This window comes from Pempheris klunzingeri, chromosome 11, assembly GCF_042242105.1.
Source record: "Pempheris klunzingeri isolate RE-2024b chromosome 11, fPemKlu1.hap1, whole genome shotgun sequence".
Classification (NCBI taxonomy): domain Eukaryota; kingdom Metazoa; phylum Chordata; class Actinopteri; order Acropomatiformes; family Pempheridae; genus Pempheris; species Pempheris klunzingeri.
In genome coordinates, this window is record NC_092022.1 from 10,664,706 (window position 1) to 10,683,705 (window position 19,000).

General features: G+C 40.4%; 2 protein-coding genes across 2 annotated transcripts; one reads left to right on the forward strand and one right to left on the reverse strand.

The window, feature by feature from the left end:
• The first annotated feature begins 1,455 nt into the window (after positions 1–1,455).
• Positions 1,456–15,530, forward strand: sort1b (sortilin 1b). Its single transcript, XM_070839193.1, has 20 exons — positions 1,456–2,053; positions 3,707–3,766; positions 4,008–4,081; positions 4,169–4,271; positions 4,379–4,540; positions 4,916–4,989; positions 6,045–6,094; positions 7,364–7,491; positions 8,291–8,435; positions 8,593–8,748; positions 9,207–9,313; positions 9,527–9,629; positions 9,764–9,935; positions 10,526–10,716; positions 10,853–11,042; positions 11,946–12,062; positions 12,852–12,960; positions 13,067–13,179; positions 13,340–13,469; positions 14,655–15,530. Exons 1-20 carry the CDS (start codon positions 1,781–1,783, stop codon positions 14,667–14,669), a joined length of 2,472 nt encoding a protein of 823 aa, XP_070695294.1. The 5' UTR covers positions 1,456–1,780; the 3' UTR covers positions 14,670–15,530.
• Positions 15,531–16,878: 1,348 nt separating this feature from the next.
• Positions 16,879–18,962, reverse strand: ngrn (neugrin, neurite outgrowth associated). Its single transcript, XM_070839194.1, has 3 exons — positions 18,553–18,962; positions 18,357–18,467; positions 16,879–18,262 (listed from the first exon to the last, which is right to left on the reverse strand). Exons 1-3 carry the CDS (start codon positions 18,780–18,782, stop codon positions 17,686–17,688), a joined length of 918 nt encoding a protein of 305 aa, XP_070695295.1. The 5' UTR covers positions 18,783–18,962; the 3' UTR covers positions 16,879–17,685.
• Positions 18,963–19,000: the final 38 nt, after the last annotated feature.

The window sequence follows — 19,000 nt, forward strand, 5'->3', positions numbered from 1 at the left end:
TACACTATGATAAGGCAAAAATGTCCGATTCTGCTCAACTGAAAGTGTACACAGGAGATGACTCTGGACACTACAAGCAAAACCTACAGCTGCATATTGTCATATCTTGATATTACAGTTTGTGGTTTGTGGTTTGTAGTTTGAAGTTTAATCAGGTCCGTGGCAGATATGGGTACAGGGATTTTTTTCCCTGCAACACATGACCAGTAGTCATGGGTTTGCTATGACCCGCTGTCCCATCACATGCACTAATTTAATCAAGGCCACAGTATGACTCATTGCAACCAACAAAATGAATAAATATGATTTAGGTATGCAGCAGATTACACAGACACATCCGCTCTAATTTACAGAAGTTAAAATCATGATAGTTTTCCTACTTGGCCCCATTTTTCTTGACTATGATGGCAACAGTCCCCTCGGATATTAATGTATTTAATGAACTCCGGTCTACGTAATAAGGGATTTCTTTAAAAATATTTGCCAATAGAAAAATTGTTTTGTTTTTCTCTCCAGTGTTAATGTATATTTGCATAAATTGAGCATTTGAGATATTCTCTGTGTGCACGGGATTTCAATTCATTTATGGCAACACTGTACCACCAGTGGACAGATTACTCAGATTCAGTAAGAGTTAATCTCTTGTTTGAGCCACCCAACATCACACAAGATCCAGATGTTTAATCCCTGACGTAAACTATGACATTTAATACATGACACACACACATATATATATATATATATATATATGAATATAATTTTATGTGAACTCACAGTTATGAATCAGAGATAATATCATAGTCATCAAAGACTAGTGGAAACATATAATCTGAATTCAGCTCATATTTTGTACATTTTGTACTGTTTATAGTGTATATTACACTTTGTATTTATTTTTTTACCTGCAACATTTTGTACATTTTCATTTTGCTTATTTATTTGTTTGTATTCATGGTGGTGGTCACTTTTACTTCTTCACTATTGTAACACCAGAATTTCCCCCCAGGGATCAATAAAGTATTTCTTTCTATCTACGTTTTATTTTATTTTAATCAACCTATCAGGTCTATTACATTTTGAATGACAGATCCTGATAAACCACTTAATTATAAAGGAACATAAACGTGCGATTCCACTGTCATTATTGTGTGTGTAATATTACTGTTAACCTTAAACATCACCTGTGTTTATTTTAAGTCCCCCAGCCCTAAAAATACAGCCTAAAAATGCAGTTTTTCCATCTCTGAATCAAGTTCTGGCTGGATGGAGTTACATGATAGTATTGCTCAACCTATCTTCGCTGGCTTTGACATCTAATTATGCTGCTCGTCCGTTTGGCCCCGCCTCTTTCTCAACCGGCCAATCAGAATAGCGGATAGGTGGACCAGAGCGGAGGACCAGCCAATCACACGCGCCTCCTTCCTGCAGAGAGCATTACGACCAGCAGACACAATTTCCAGTGTATCATGTTGGCTAAGGAGTTCCAACGCGAATAATTGGCGTTAAATCCTCCGCTAAATTTGGAAATTTTGCTGTTTTTTTCCTGCTGTTATAATTATTTCGCTGCTGCGTGGGGAAATAATCGGAGCTTTTAGGGCGCTCCGTGTTTTCTAAGCCCGAAATAGTCGCTGTCAGGACTACTGTTTTGTTGATGTCATCGGCGGCAGAGCTGTAGCGACCTTCAATTTCTAGGCAAGACCAGCATAAACAAAGACTCGTTTTTGGGTTGGTTTTTTGTTGTCGTCTTATTTTCTTTTGTTTAGTGACACCAGCAACGAGGATGGGACTTTTGCTGCCCTGTATCCTGCTGCTATCAGTCTCCCCTTTGACAGCCGGTCTGGATTTTCAGCAGGGATCCAAACCCTCCGGACAGTCGGTTTTTGTGAAGCATTCAAACATTGGAGAGAAAGCTGCGAAAATCGTAAAGAGGTCCCTGCCTGCATGGCTGTCTGCATCAGCCAACCACAAGATAAACCGGAGAAGCGCCGAGCAGGGCGACTCCTGCAAAGCTCTGCAAGGACTTGACACCAAGTTAGCAGACAACACCCACCGTGTAAGTTACCAAACTGAGGTCCTGTTACTCCTCTCACGTCTGACAATTAAACGAGCCGAGAGAAGACGATGCGCAGGTGCTAACCAGGTGCACGAATAGGCCTAATCAGCTATCCAGTGTAGACAGGAACCTAACCCAGCGTCTGATGGGCTGTTTTCCATTCAGCTCTTAGCCAGGAAGCACGATTAGATGGTGGATATTGCACTGAAGGTTTATTTGTCATCTTGTAAAACAAAAACATGCAATTAATGGATTATATATCATATATCATCACCAAAATAAATTGCAGAGTCTTCTGTCTACACCCCTGGACAAACTCATAGCCATTAAAGGTTCTTTCTTGCCTTTATTTTGGACTGACCTGATTTTTTTTTTTTTTTTTTTGTCTGTTACATTTGGTGCAGTGAAGTACAGTGGAGTGAAATGGCAACAACGCCTATTTTCCTCATGCTTTAAGACCTACGCAGACTCCACTGAGGCACTACCAGACTGGTTTACCTCTCCAGCTTCACTAATGGCTGTGACCTATATCTTATTCTCCTCCAGGTTGCAGCCGTATTCTATGTTTTAGGATCCCACTTTTCTCTGCCTCACTGAGAATGAATCTGTCTGAAGGTTGACAGGGAAATTGGCCCTGGGGAGTCCATGTGACTGGCTGTGTGGTGGTTATTTTGTAATTAATCGCTGGTTTTGTGTGGTAGTGAAAGCAGTTAGCAGACAGGGAGCCTGTTTGGTTACAGAGAAGCTACAGTAGGCTACTCTGCTTTTGCTTTCACTTAAAACCTGGATAGGAAAGTAGGCTATATTTGGTCTCAGCAGCTGTGTGATAGATTTCACAGTTTTAATACAGGAAGAGAAAGCACCCAAATGCATGCAGCTTATAAAGTATCTACGCAAATATGCAGCACCCTGCAAAATAAACAGGAGGCTGACCTCAGCAGGGCCCTGTGCTGCTCATTTGCCTAGCTCCTCTTTGCTATGTGATCAACTTTGCTTCCCTGTGATCTAAAGTCGACAGCATTCCTAGAGGCTCAGCCTCGTCATTCCCCTCGAGGTTCCTGCTGCAGATCCCACTGGTGCTGGAGCTGCTTACAGCATGAGCTGCTGAAAGAGACCTACCCTAAACAGTTTGTGAATGTTCACATAGTTGAAAGATAATGGGCCATTGAATCAAGACCTTTCTAACAAGCAGCTGTACTCTCTCTGACATTGAAAGCAGAACACTTTTGTTAGAGCCACACTGCTAAATTGACTTGATTTGCAGGAAGTTGTTTCTAGAATGAAAGGAAGATCCTTAACTTTGGTTTTAATGTGGCATTCAGTTGTTTTATTCAGAGGTCTGTGCTGAGAGCAGTTGGCTTGGAGCCTCGTACTTTCTAAAATGCTTGTCTGGTGAAGTGGCGCTTCACTTTTTACACTTTGTCATCTATTCTTCAACATGTGGTGAGGGGAAACATGGTGTCAGTCAAAAAAATAGTCACAAATAGTGTTTGACTGCAGGTTATAGTGGTCTGGTCAGTTCTTCCCTTTCAGACTGTTCCCCTCATTATTTAATATAATTCATTTAGTCATGCTCATCACTGGTGTTGTGATTTTAATGTTTATTTTTAATGCATTTCACATAAATCAACATGTTTTTGCTATTTTCTTCAGTATACCTTCAATGACCTGAGTGGGTCAGTGTCGCTGGCCTGGGTTGGAGATGGCACAGGGGTGAGTGTTACACTCTTCTCCATTTGCACCTAAAATGTCTCTCATACAGTGTTGTCCCTCTGTGACATGAGTAGGACAAACTTGGTTGGATTATTCAGTGAACTGTACGAAAGTGACAGGATAGCCTGCCTGCAAAGAGCCTCGTAGGTTACATAACGAGCTCCCTCACATCAGAGTCTCATGCACATTAATAAATGATCCATGCTCCACTTTCCTCAAGCTGAACCTGCTTTTTTGGCAGGTCATCCTGGCTTTGACGACTTTTCAGGTGCCCTTCTTCATGATAAGGCTCGGACAGTCCAAACTCTACCGAAGGTGAGTCCTATGATCTCACCTGGTAGATAGAATATATAGTTTGTATTCTATTTTCATTCAATTTATCTGCAAACTTTTGTCTGCCAGTGAGAACTATGGGAAGTCATTCCAGGATGTGACCAACCTCATCAACGACACCTTCATCAGATCAGAATTTGGCATTGCTATCGGCCCAGAGAACTCTGGGAAGGTAAGCCATGTCGTCAACGAGACGCCCTGAGTCAGCTTTAAAGAACCTGTAACATCTTATCATCCCCTATGGTTTCAGCAGTCTGAATTTTGAGTGCTGCCTTGCAGGTGATCCTGACTGGAGAAGTGTCTGGAGGTCAAGGGTCACGGATCTTTGTCTCTGATGACTTTGGAAAGAGTTTCACCCACCAGGACCTGCCCTTCATCCCTCTGATGCAGATCACATACAACCCTGAAAATTCCAATGTGCTGCTGGTCCTCAGCAACAAAGTAGGCAGTGAATGTGAAAGAGCTATATTTAGTTTAGAAAGCTATTAGTTTGGATGTTAGTTTGCTAGTATTTATAAGCTTGATAGCTCCACTTCTGAATGTGGATATTGTAGATTAATAGATATTTTGAATTGGCATAAAAGGGTTAATGACCCTTTTCATGGCATGTTGTAAAAGCAAAGGTCATCATCGCTTTCTGTGACACCTGTTGCTAAATCATTTTGTATGTGTTTGCACAGAGTACATTCATTAACATGGCTATGGTGTTTATAGGCAGCTCCAGCATACCAAGATAGTGTGACCTATGTTAACAGTGGTGTTATTGCAGTTGAACTATGAGTTCAACATTCACTGAGTCCTTTTTTCTGTTCTCAGAATGAACTGTGGGTGTCTGATGATTTTGGAAGCAACTGGAAAAAGCTCCACGACACAGTGTGTCTGGTGAAATGGTAAGAGGAGAGAGAAACTGATCATATTAGCATCTTTGGCAGGTGCTCAGTGAACAAACATGGTGTTACTCAAGACTCCCAAGTGAAATATGTCTATTCAGTGAGACCAAGGAGGAGTGGAGAAACTCCATTGTTATTGGCCTGGTATGTAAGAAAGATTTCAAGAAGTGATATGGATAGCCTATCTGTTGGTCAGTTGTCCTTTTCTTTAGTTTTAGTTCCTCCAACAAGCTAATTATTCCAGGTTATTGAAGGCCTCTTGTTACTGAGCTTAATTGATGAACAAAACGAAGAATGTTTCACCATTTTTTGACTTCTTCAACATTTTGTTAACTTACTCTCCCTTGCTGATAGATGTAGTGTTTGTTGTAATCTGATACGAGCATGGTCATAGTTTTCCTCCCTGTCGCCACACCTTTGCAAAACAGTCAGTAAAACTGCATGGCAGTCAGTGACTGTTCAACTAGCTCAGTTGTGGCCGAGCCCTGGCAGTACTTTTGTTGTTGTTTTGTTGTTTTGTTTTTAGAGGTACTTCCTGGTATGTATCACTTAGTCACCTTAGCAGATCTAAATATGTCTTTCGTTTCACTTTTAAGGCTGTGTTTTCAAGGTCGCTGTCCCTAAGAGTACAAAACAAGCTTCCTGAAACATAACCTTTCATTACTATCCCAAAGATGCTGATCTGAACATGTTACAGGAAAACAGGTCATTTTCAACTGGGACAGGAGCTTTGTGAAGTTAAAAAAAACAACACTCAAAAGAAAGTACATATTTAGGAAGGGCATGGTTTGATTATGACTGTATTTGAATAGCCATGTCATGTGATTCTTACTTTCACAATGAAGCAAAACCTATTATGGGAACTGATGCAGTCTGCATAAATAATTCTTTATGAGACCTGATTTCTTCCTCTAGATGAGAGCACACCGAGAACTGTCACAGCCTTATCGACTAAGCAGTCTGCATCTATTTTGCTTACATATCCTTGACTCTGTGGACTCAAGTGTGTTTGTCTGCTTATCTTAACTTCTTGGTACTTTCCACTTTGATTTTAGGGGAAGGAAAAATACCATCTTCTTTACAGCCAGCCTCAATGGATCCTGCAGTAAGTGATCCCTTCTTTAAGAAAAATCCTGAAATGAAACATTAGCATGTGCAAATCATATGTATGCACATGTAAATTACTGAGGAGCAGTACAATGAATATGATGTCTTCTAAACTTTCTCAAAACAGTCTAAAAGAAAAGCATCAACATGTTATTGAGACCTCTGTTTTCCATTGATTAAGTAGATTTGGACTGGATTATTAATAAAATGATTGAAGTGACAAATGTTACCAAGATAATATGATACAGGCCAGATGAAAAAGTCCAGGAATTTAGTCTGTTTTGTTGTTTGTATTAAATTCCTCCATATACACTACTCACAAAAAGTTAGGGATATTTGACTTTCAGGTGAAATATATGGAAAATGTAAAAAGTTAATGCTACAGTGATATTATATCATCAAAGTAGGGCATATAAGTAGAAGCATGCAATGGTAATTCCTTCATTTTAAATAATTTATTGAAAGAAAAGCTAACAACAGTGGTAGGTATACCATAACAAAAAATTTTCAGTGTCTCAATAAATTGGGATGTGGCCAAAGGACGTCCACTCCTCTCCTTTCTGTGACTCTTCCAGTCTCTGTATCACTGTTACAACCTCCTGATGACACTCTGTGACCCTCTAAGCTCAGTGAAAACTTCCGTCTGAGGACTTCCTGTTTGAAGCCTCCAGTGTTGAGGTGCTGCTGATCAATTGTTAGGTGTCGTCTTGGTCTCATGATGTCAGAATGTGAACAGCAGGATGAGGAGGACTGTTTAAATACCAATTCTAACTGAACCAGGAAATGTATTGGTGGATTCATGGATCAAACCTGTTGTGAATGTTGCTGTTAAGCTTCTTGTTAGAGAACAGCAACTTGTGCAAAAAGTACTGAAACACTGAACAGTTGGACATGTGCATTCAAAAGTTTAGAGAAGGTCACATTAAGTTCACCTGGAAAGGTTAGAATGCATTTTAGGTTCATCCTGAAATTTCACCTGAAAGCCGAATATCCCTAACTTTTTGTGAGTAGTGTATATTCCTAGCATACTGACATTGAAATTTTAAGAGACCTTGGTATCAAACATTTCTGACAAACCATTTATAACAATCTTCTAGAAGTGTTGGACATTCACGTAGACGGTGAAGTACCTCGTCCAAACATCTGGAATATTAGCAGACCATATAATGTGGACACAAGCTTGACAGCAGCTATATACATTCTCATTAACCACTGATATTATTTTGTTGCGCTTTAATTTCTGAATTGTCTGATGTTCTTTTGTCAGGTGATCGGGGAATGCTGGAACTGAGGAGGACGACAGACTTTGGTAAAACCATCAAGACTGTCGCCAGTAAGATCTACTCCTTTGGCCTGGGTGGACGCTTCCTCTTTGCCTCTGTGATGACAGGCAAGGTCAGTATACAGATGGTCCAAATCACCAGCAGATACAGAAACACAATCCGGTATCCAGGGGCACAGTATTGATTGTTTAGACCTTTGTGTTTGTTAGACAAAGTTTCAGGTTACGCAATTCGAAATACAGTATGCTGTTGTGAGGTCAGATATGCCACATTGTACATGTAGATCGTTTCGGGATCGTTTTCAAATCAAATATTCAGAAAATATTTGTTGTAGTATTGATGTGTTTGAAATAGAGGTTCTTGCTATCTCTGTGGTTTAAAACAAGTCATTGGGTAAGCATCACCCATCAATACGTTTGGGAAAGTATGATATTTTTAACAGGAACATTACCATGAGTTTAAAGTAAAGTTAAGTTCGTTTCTCATTCTGCTGCTTTGGTATTGATACTTTTTGTTGTCCATCATGAGTGTGACAATGTTATAGGAGTGCGACGCTAAATTCTCTTTAATGTCAAAACTGATAAGAAATGATCATAGAAAAGAACAGCTGACCATATTTATTGAAATGGTCAGAATCTGCATGTATGAATAGTTTGTTAAATGTGTGCTTCATGGCCAGCTGATGTGGATATCATGATATTCAAAATACGAAACTCTCATGATTGATATTTTGTGCTTCTTTGTTTCTTTTCCTTTTGCCATGTTTTATACATTTATATAATATATATAATATTATATATATATATATAATATAATCACTCTCCAAACCCCTTCCTCTCCTTATTATTTCCTCCTTTTTTCTGACGTGCTCCCTCGTTTTCGTTCCCTTTCTTTCTCACCTCGCTCTGCAGGGCACTCTGAGGATGATTCACGTGTCAGTGGACCAGGGTGAGACCTGGAACATGGCCCAGCTGCCCCCTGTTGGTCACGAGCAGTTCTACTCCATCCTGGCAGCAAATGATGATATGGTCTTCATGCATGTTGACGAACCAGGAGGTCAGTTCACACAGAAACCTCACCTGTTTGCTTTTCTTACTTATTTTTACCTGTTTGGAGAACATAATGCAAATTACATGTACTTACAACCCTTTTGCAGATGTTTTTCTCTACACCACGTGATCCAATTTGTGTTTTTTTTCTCCTACTTCCACAGATACAGGATTTGGTACCATTTATGTATCAGATGACCGGGGTACTGTGTACTCCAAGTCATTGGAGCGCCACCTTTATACCACTACGGGGGGCGATACAGACTTCACTAACGCCACCTCCCTGCGAGGAGTTTTCATCACCAGCGTCCTGGCAGAAGGTAGCTTTACTCATGTGCCTGTGTTTAGATAAAGGAGTAACAACACGCACATGTTCTCAAATTCCCCTCAGAAAACACACGCACAAGAATGACGTCTACATTACATACCAGAGGGAGAACGTAAGGTAAATATTTAATTAGCTGTTCAGCGTTAGATGTGGTGTCTGTCTGCAGCAACTGGCTGACACTTCACCAGAAATATTTCACATCGCCAGCTAAATCTTCCAAGTCTGCTGCTCACTATATTTTCTGTTGAAAACATCATTTTGATCTACTCTTTTTCATACCTCCCCTCTTGCACATGACCACTTTGTGGTTATATGATCATTGGCCGGGCAGAATCGGTCTGACAATTGTAATTTGGGAGTAACTGGATTTCAGTGTTACCACATTGTTTTTGGGTAGGAGTATCAGTAAATTGCTTAAGCTGACCTGTACATCTTGTCTTGTTGTTCCAGATAACTCAGTGCAGTCTGTGGTGTCCTTTGATCAGGGAGGGGAATGGGTTCCCCTGCAGAAACCTGCCAACACCAAGTGTGATGCTACTGCCAAAGACCCAGACAAGGTAAAGGGATTAAAGTGTTTTTCTGTAGAAAAAACAAAGATAGAAAGTTAATTTGTCGTGATGAAAATGTGTACTTTTGTAGGTTGTAGGTTATAAGCTTAGATTGTAATGAATCCTGACAGTATTTATTTTTCATGTTATTTTTTTCGACCTTCACAGTGTTGTTACTATAAACAGTAAGATACCACATGCTGCTTGTATTTGTGTCTATAGTGCAGTCTCCATATCCACGCTGCCTACAGTACTGCTATGAGGCTGAACGTTCCTATGCTGCCTCTGACTGAACCAAACGCTGTGGGTCTCATCTTAGCTCATGGTAATTTTCAGTTCACAGCTTTCATACCACTATTACGTATTACTTTTTAGTTATATAATTGGATAAACTACATTTTTTTGCCATGTGCACATCTTGCAAATGTGCCATCTGACCATTTCTGTGTTTCTAATCAGGGAGTGTTGGTGATGCCATCTCAGTGATGAAGCCTGATGTGTATGTGTCTGATGATGGGGGGTACACCTGGCTCAAGGCCCTTGAGGGGCCCCATCACTACGCTATTCTGGACTCTGGAGGGCTGCTGGTTGCTGTGGAGCACAGCCCCACTCAACCTATCGACAAGATCAAGTGAGTTACAGTTACAGGGAAGCGAGGAGTTTGGGTTTTCTGATGCTGGGTATTTTGATTTGGCACAATAGGAAAAGGACAGGCATTACTAATAATAATGGCTTCTTTCTATTCAAGTGTGCCAGCATGCAAAATACCAGGACCCTGAAAGTGAAGTAGCTAAATGGACAAATGTTTTTTAAATGTTTTATTTACAACTGTGGTTTCTCTACTGTGACATATGAAAATGTCCGATGAAAGTCGGAAATGGGGATCAATAGGAATGTTTGGAGATTTTCCACCAACAAAACATGTGTCTGGGATTCCTAGTGAGTCTGGTATAAGCCTTTGTATTGTATATGTTGCTATGTTACTTTTTTTGACAGAGAAAAGAAACTAGACCATGAAAATAGACCCAAAGCCTCTTGTCATTCTTTTCATTAATACAAAATGTTTGATAAAATATTGATTAAAAGCAGCCTTGAATAAAAGCAATGCTTCTTTTCCATCACAGCAGTGCTAATATTAAATGCTATGCAGCTGTCATATGCCATCTCTTTACTTTTCCCAGAGTTATGCTAATATTGGTACATTCTCTGATGTCCTGACAGATTTTCTACTGATGAAGGACAGTGCTGGGGTGTGTACACCTTCACTAAAGACCCCATCTTCTTTACTGGGCTGGCATCAGAGCCGGGAGCTCGCTCCATGAATGTCAGTATCTGGGGCTACAGAGACTCTCTGCTCAGCCAGTACTGGATCTCCATCACGATTGACTTCAGGGATCTTCTCACCAGAGACTGTGAGAGACATGCTAATCTGTTTGATACAACACATTGATTTTATCACAGTCACATAAATCAAAAAATAATTTTCCAATATTTTGTGATTTGTTTGAGATTATGTGTAAACAGAATCCAAAATATTGATGTTTGTAGGCAACGACCAGGACTATGTGCAGTGGTTGGCCCACTCTGATGACATCAGCGACCCCAATGATGGTTGCATGCTGGGCTACAAAGAGAAGTTCCTGCGTCTCAGGAAGGACTCTGTTTGCTGGAACGGACGAGATTACCAGGTCAACACACAGCCAACCCCATGTCCGTGCACCCTGGATGACTTCCTGTGGTAAGACATTTATTGTGTCCCAAATCCATCCGACATTATCGTTCTATACAGTATAAAATATACTGCTGTACAAATTGATAATATAGTATTTTTGTTATATTGCAGTATAAAAGATATTAACATCCTTAACCGCTTTACTGCTTTACTTTACTGCCTTGAAAGTAAAATTACCACATCTAACTTGAAAATCTGACTCTGTTGCTCAAACTAAATGTTTACTCAGTAATGGAGTACTTTGAAACTAGCTAACTAACTAAACTACATTAAGACCCCACATTAAACATGCCAAACTGGTATCAGATAGCAGTGAGAAGGTATCCTGAAGTGGAAATTAGTTGTGGCTTCAAACAAACTCATAGACGGTATATAAGAAGTGGACGTGGCCACCATGACGTCACCCATTGGTTTCTGGACTGCTGTTTTGAAGCCTCGAGTTTCACTTTACGGGTGTCGCCTTCTTGGCTTTTTGGAACCAGAAGTAACGTTTGTTCCGCAAAGACTGCTTCTGATTTGTTAGTCACAAGGTAGTCCCGCCACAAAGCATACCCTGCTTTATTGCCTACTTTACTCCAAATAGAACCACAGTCTACTAAATGAACATCATGCTGTTTACTGAGTTAATAAACCTAGTGAGGTGTAGGCTCATATAGACTTCCTTTCATTCAGACTTCATTTTTGCAACCACCAGAGTCACCCCCTGCTGGTCATTAGAAAGAATGCATGTTTAAGGCACTTGTCCATTGGCTTCACTTTTCAGACCTGGAAGCTACGTCCACTTCTTTTCTACTGTGTATGAACAAACTCAAACCTTGTTGAACCAAACAATTAGTCAATTACTGAGGCAAGAGTAGATTATTTCTTTTAACTTTGCTCACCATTCTGGCATCTTCCGACTCTTTGCAGTGACTTTGGATACTATCGTGAAGAGAAAAGCTCAGTGTGTGTGGAGCAGCCGGACCTGAAAGGCAAAGTGCTGGAGTTCTGTCTCCACGGCAAAGAGGAGCAACTGCTAACTAGTGGGTAAGGCTCCAGCTTCAGCCTCAAAGTCTAACAGAGCTCCATGTGCCACTATTGCTGGTTTAAAACTGGCGTATTATTTAACATCAACAAATGTATGAAAGTAACCGGATCCCATTAACAGGTAATCTCTTTTTGACAAGATGTAGGCGGTGGCAGTGAATGTGTTGACCCACTCTTTTGATCACTGATGCCTTGTGACTTGCTTTAACCCCATTTAATGGCAGAGAGAGTGACAGAGGTTAGCCGTCAGTGAGAATCAGGAAATAACTGTTAGTCAGAGGAAGCAGATGAGGGTGAGAGTGAGCTCATGTTTTCAGTGAGGGAGAGAAAATACTTGATCATGTCTGCCTCACTGCACACACCCTGACCCAATAGAAAGTAAATAATTAGTTACAAAGAAAGATATCAAAATCCAGTTAAACCATTATGTGCAGTAAGTAGAGCTGGCTGTTGTATTAATGCAGATTAATGTATATGCAGATTATTGTGATAATGAATAAACTAATACTCAGTGTAATGACTATTAACTGTTTTTAACTCTGTTACATTTAAGAGAGTCAGTGATCTTAGCATTTGTCAGAACCAAAACAAGTACACAGTATTTAAGGACCTTTTTAAAAGATGTAACATTTGTATTTGGATATTTGCTATTAAAAGCCAACTAGACCCCATAATACATTATTTATCTGTTTTGTCTATTCTGAATCTGCTTATCAGTCAACACCATGTGCAAACTTCCATCTAACTATCACTAACTGTTGATTGAGTGAAAATCTCTTTGGTCCTCAGCTATAGGAAAATACCTGGAGATAAATGTGAGGGAGGAAAGATGCCCGAGCGTAAAGAGGTCGACCTCAGTAAGAGGTGTGTGAGCGACCTGTTGGGCCCAGAACTTCTGGTCAGTACCTCCGCCTAATAACACTTCTGGAAAATGATATGAATATAGATATATTCATGTTTTATGTTTTTTCCCAACTTTTTTTCTCTGCTGTTATTCTTTACAGATAGACAGGCGCTCCTCCAAGTCTGTACCCATTGTGATAGCCGTCATCATCATCATGCTGCTTAGCGTCGCAGCAGGGGTCGTCTTTGTCAAGAAATATGTCTGTGGTGGCAGGTTAGTGTATCTTTCCACACGTGCAGTCCAGTTCATAAGCAAAGTCTCTTGAAATTGAATTAGCAATTGTCTTTTACAATCCTTTTAGTGTTTTTTGTGTTGACAGTGCTTTTCCAGATGATTTTAAGTGACCTGACAGTATTTTGATTGTGCCCTACAGGTTCTTGGTTCACAGGTACTCTGTGCTGCAGCAGCATGTTGAGGACAATGCTGTTGACGGGATGGACGAGCCGTTGGAGACAAACCACACTCAAAATGGCAAGATCGAGTTTCATGACGACTCAGATGAGGTAAAGTGGACACCTTTTCTTCCCTCTCACACGGGCTAAGATAGAAATATTGGTACCAGGTTTTTCTTCACTGACAGGGCCATTTTTGTGGAACCAGTAACATATGCATGTTCAGTAATGTGCAAAAGAAAGCTCTCAAAAATATCAAATTGTTTAATTTTTATCGATTTACAATATGCAAAGTGAGCGAACAGAAGACAAATCTATGTCAAATCAATATTTGATGTGACCATCCTTTGCCTTCAGAACAGCATCAATTCTTCTAAGTACACTCGCACAAAGTCAGGGATGTTGTAGGATCATAGTCAGGTTTATGATTAGTCAATTATACCAAACGGGTGCTAATGATCATCAATTTTTATATGTAGGTTGAAACAGTCATTAACTGAAACAGAAACAGCTGTGTAGGAGGCTTAAAACTGGGTGAGGAACAGCCGAACTGTTTTAGCAACAAGACACGGTAGTTGTACTGCATCAGCAAGGTCTCTCTTGGGGAAAGATTTCAGAGCAGACTGAGGTTTCAAGATGTGCTGTTCAAGCTCTTTTGAAGAAGCAAAAAGAAACGGGCAACGTTAAGGACCGTAGACGCTGTGGTCGGCTAAGGAAACTTGATGAGAGACACATTATGCTTATTTCCCTTAGAAAGCACTGTCCAGCAGTGCCATCAGCTCAGAACTAGCAGAACAAGTGGGACCCAGAGAAGTCTGGCCAGAAGTGGTCTTCATTGAAGAATTGCAGCCAAAAAGCCAAACCAGGGAGGCTTCTGATTGGCCCCAAAGTATCTACGATAAGCTAATATTAGCCAATACATTGTCCTGGATAATCAGTTGGAATTATGACCCCTGGGAGGGGACGCACAGGCTTTGCAGCTTTACACTCCAGATGTTTGGCTACCTGCTGTTTTTTACATTCATTTTCTTAAAGTGCGACACAGTTTATATATAACATTAATTGGTCCATTAAGCATTTAAAGTCAGGCGTTGTAGCTTTTTTTTTTTTTTTTCCTATCAGAGCATGATTTTACATTATTGCTACAAAGTTACGACATTGACTTGAATTCACCTACAAACAGGTCATTTGAGGAATCGTATCAGGCTTGTGTAAACATAACCATAATGACTTGTTGTTTGCTCTCCTGTGTTGGTTCTGGCTTCATTGGCATCTTATTTTCTTGTCTTTACACAGGACCTGCTTGAATAGCAGGCACAACCTGTCATGCAACTGAGCAACAGGTTTCCAGCCCACCCTGTGGCCGGCCGCTGTTCCTGTCACTCTTCTGTCTACAGCTACTTCTTACTTTCACCTTCTAGTATGAACTTTGGCCTCAGCTACCAGACAAAGAGTCTGTCAATCTGCTGTCATCTATGAAGTATAATGAATGTACGGAGGCTGCCTGTGACTAATGTCACAGCTGAGAACTATGAAGGAGGTCTTGTAGTGTTGTGCTTCAGTTATTGATTCTATTAATTGAGTTTGAATCTCCAAGTTATTTATTTTCGGGACCGAAGAACTGATGCAGTAATTTGAACTGCTGACACAGCCAGAGAAATGGGTTTTGAAGCAAAGCTAGTTGTATAAATCCACCACCACTGCATTACGGGTCCTGCCTCTCCCATCGCCTGGGAGTGCTCCGGGAAATACGTCTCACTGCTGTTGAAGATCTGTGTCCTTTTTTTTTTTTTTTTTCTCCATGCACTTGTACATAAACCTGTTTCTCTTTGCCATTTTTGATGTGGTATCAATTTGGTAGGTGTTTAAAAAGGTTTCTGAGTCTTAATCCCTACTTTTAATGAAGTATTTGTTGGTCGAAAGGTGTGCTCAGGATGGCCAAGAGTATGTCAGCTTTAGCTTTTAGCTTCCTCCTCTCTGGTCACTGATTTGTTAAGTCCCCTGTTATAATCTGTATTTGGAAAACAAGCCTGCATACCTTTGGTACTCCATGACATTGAGATCCAGGGGTGAAGTAATAAGACGCAAGTGGAAATTTTCCATTTGCTTTAGATTTGATAGCAATAACATGTTTGGATCCAGTATCTTTTTCATGCACGTTAAATAATCCTATTGGCACAATATCTCAAATATATCCAGTTGCTCTATTTGACGAATGGAGATGTCACTGTGTGGAACAAATTATGCGTCAATGTATAGGGTGATAAAGTGTGTCTGTTTCAAGACAGGATTTGTTCAAAAATTAATGTCTGCGGTTCTAACTGCCTAAAGCACAAGGTCCTTTGTATGCTTAGAGTTTGTAGTTCAACATTTTTCCTAAATGTGACCTAATGATTAACGTGATAAGACTGTAATAATCACTGTAGTCATATACAGCTGGTGTTTATAATCATTTGAGCAGTTTTTCTACTAAACTTTTGAACTTATGTAACAAATGACAAACTGTGGTTCAAAGATGTTCAGAAATGACATAATTATAGTTTGATAGCAAATATCTACAGATATTTTTTACATCAGATTCAGATGAATATGTCGATATAATTTGGCGATAGAAGCACAGGAGTGATGCGAAAAAAACAATTCAAATATGTAAATGTTGTATAGCATAATAACACTGTAGCCTATTAGAAACGTTGATAGACATGGTTGTATAAGCTGGAACACTGTGTGAGACTTTTTTTTTTTTTCCCTTTTTTGGTATTTGCATCTGAGGCAGAGCATTCTTTTAAAATAACAGGGTTATTGAAAAATTCTCATTGGTGTCTTTTACACTGAACTGCTGTTTTTTTTTTTTTGGTTTCTCTTTTTAATCATCCTGATACTACTGTAATGTTGAAGCTAAACTGGATTGGCCATGCCTCTCAACAGATCTGTCTTGTTGATCTTGTCAAGTCTTACAGGGTTTTTTTTTTTTGCTCCCTTTCATCATTTGTTGCACAATTGATTGTCTGTCTTGTGTTAAATACGTTGCTTTCATACAGGTTTTATTTATTTGTGACTAGCAGGTTCAGAGTGCAGTTGGATGTGGTTATACAAGTGCCTGGTGTGAAGATATGATGTGAGGCCCTCCACATGTGTGGCCAGCATCTATTTACTGATAATTATTTATATCAACTGATGTGGAACCAGCTTCATCCAGTATGTCAGTGACAACCCTACGTTGCACTTGTTGCCTAAGATGAGCAGTAAAGGAATTGTCTGTTTCATACAAGCTCCCATTGAACTGCATGTTAACTTTCAATAATATTTAAATCCACACAGCTTTATAAAGAAAACAGCCTACAGTGTCCTGGTTAGTCTCTCTTCCAAGTCTTGGCATGAAACTGAACTACTTGGACAGTAGAGTTGGCTCAAATAAAAACCCAGACTGGATACACATTTGTCATGTAGCGGCTGTACACTGGGAGACACTTCAGTCTTATTTCAGCTCTTATTTAATGACAGTTTATTGCATTACACATTTTTCTTACAGTTTAAAACTGCTGTATAAATTAATAAGTCATTGTGATGGTTCTGTAAATATACAAGGTTACATCTTTGTATCTGCTCTGTTTCCCTCTTCTGTATATTTGAGGCAATTTTCTTCGGGTTTGCCAATAAATTCATATGTTCCTCTATTTTGCTCGACTGATTCTTATTGAAGTCAAAAGCAAAATTCCCTGATTTTTTCCATGACCTATAAATGTAACAAGTTAAAAAAAACAATCATTTCAAGCATACTTACTTACTATATTCGGGACCTCAGACTCAACAAATTAATCAACAAATTATCTTTTTTTTTTTTTTTAATTCTCTGAATTTTCTTGTCTGGAATTGACTATTCTTTCTTCCAAGACTTTCCAGAAACTCCTTGGCCTGTGGGCATCCTGCTAACAACGTTAAAATATGAGCCTCCATGAGGGCGCCCTGAGCTAAGGTGAAACCACAATTGCAAAATACCTCGACTGATGTAGTTTACATAAAGGCTTCTGTCACAGTCAATGACACCTTCACAAGAGTTTAATTTGTGTCCTTTGGCCCAATGTCACAAAAAATGCATTGATCTTCAGTTTTATTCCTGTTTTTACCTATTTCTATATTCATTTTTGAACACAGATCAATAAATAAATACATGGAGGAACAAACGTCAAAATAAATGAATGCAGAATAGTTTTAATTAGCCTGTAGAGAAATAATCTTTTCAGAAAGTCACTGAGAACATTATTATTGATGTAAAGGCAATCTAAACATCATACATGGTTAGCAAACAGTTCAAAACACAAAGTCCTCAGATTCTATACAAAAACTTGCCCTCCACATCAAAGAAGTCTTTCCCAACTTGCACCACAGGGGAAGGCTTTTCCATTTCAATGAACGCTTCAAGTTCTTCATCTGTCAACACCTGTCCATCCCAGCTCTCCTCATCCTCGTTGTCCACCTCTGTAGGATTTATATTGGTGGTGCTGTCCTCGTCTGTTGATCCTGTCACTGGGGTGCCAGCTCTGAGCTGATTAGGCCCAACAGTAACAGGGGCAGGACTCTTTGCCAGGGATCCTGAGCCTTCACCTCTCAGCATCAAAGCCTGCTCAGCCACAGGTGCCACTGCGCCTTCTCTGACTCCCGGCGGGAGTACAGCTGCTGTGCCGTTTCCAGGCAGCTTTAGCCTGTCCTGCTCGGTTCTTGCACCTGAAGGCAACACCTGCTGACTGATTCCAGACATCACTTTAGCATCCTGTTTGGCTTTTCTTTCAGGAGCGGGGACAAATTTGCTCCTGAGGACCCTCAGGATGGCATCAGGGGTGACAGAGAAGCCCTCAGCCAGACGCTCCACTGTCCACTCATCTGGCTGCTCTTGCTTCAGATATCTGAAAATTGAGTGACATTTCATTTTGAGCCTAATTCATGCAATTATCTTGAAGACAGAGGTAATTTCTTGGGTGAGGTAACAAAGCTCCTCACCGGATCTGCTCAATAGCATCCCAGGTCAGTTTCCTCTGTGGAGCTCCTGATGGAGTCATCTGCCTTCTCAATATGTGATATTTCACAGTCCTCTGCCTTTTTCTCCCCTCACTGAGAAGCAGGAAAAACAGCACACATGCACATTCATCTATTCTTTACTCTAGAATAATGTGTGATTACTCTGGCTGACACTCACTCAACCAAGGCCTGCAGCTTGTCCTCCACATCCTCCAGTCCAGGCTCTTCCTCAAACATCTCACTGCTGTATCCTGGCGCTCTGTTTGAGGCTCTGTCTCTGTGCCCGTGGCTCTGTCCCATCCACGCCTTGCTGGCACCTCTGCTTGCAAATCGACAGCTCTTGAGAGGAGCTGATGGACTCACAGACAGAGCTCCAAGCCTGGAGAGGAGCTGGAGAGGTCGGGCCATGCTCCCTGACTGTGAGTGCTCCCTTTTAATAGCGGAGGTTTACACACACACAGTCAGACACAAAATGGCAGACATGAACACACGTCCTAGTGGTCAGACAGTCCGCTAGTCTACAACACAGAAGCCACCTTCACTTACACTAGTTTCCTACACAGACATGCCTCAGAAACCTTGAAACTCGTGGATACACTTCCGCAAACATGTCTCTCACAACATGA

Excerpts from the sequence above, each read along its gene's own strand:
- sort1b (XM_070839193.1), top strand. The coding sequence starts at position 1,781 with ATGGGACTTTTGCTGCCCTGTATCCTGCTGCTATCAGTCTCCCCTTTG. Across the intron at positions 9,630-9,763 it reads GGGTCTCATCTTAGCTCATG|GGAGTGTTGGTGATGCCATC; the intron begins GTAATTTTCAGT and ends GTTTCTAATCAG. Across the intron at positions 12,961-13,066 it reads TGTTGGGCCCAGAACTTCTG|ATAGACAGGCGCTCCTCCAA; the intron begins GTCAGTACCTCC and ends TATTCTTTACAG.
- ngrn (XM_070839194.1), bottom strand. The coding sequence starts at position 18,782 with ATGGCCCGACCTCTCCAGCTCCTCTCCAGGCTTGGAGCTCTGTCTGTG. Across the intron at positions 18,468-18,552 it reads AAGCTGCAGGCCTTGGTTGA|TGAGGGGAGAAAAAGGCAGA; the intron begins GTGAGTGTCAGC and ends CCTGCTTCTCAG. Across the intron at positions 18,263-18,356 it reads GATGCTATTGAGCAGATCCG|ATATCTGAAGCAAGAGCAGC; the intron begins GTGAGGAGCTTT and ends CTCAATTTTCAG.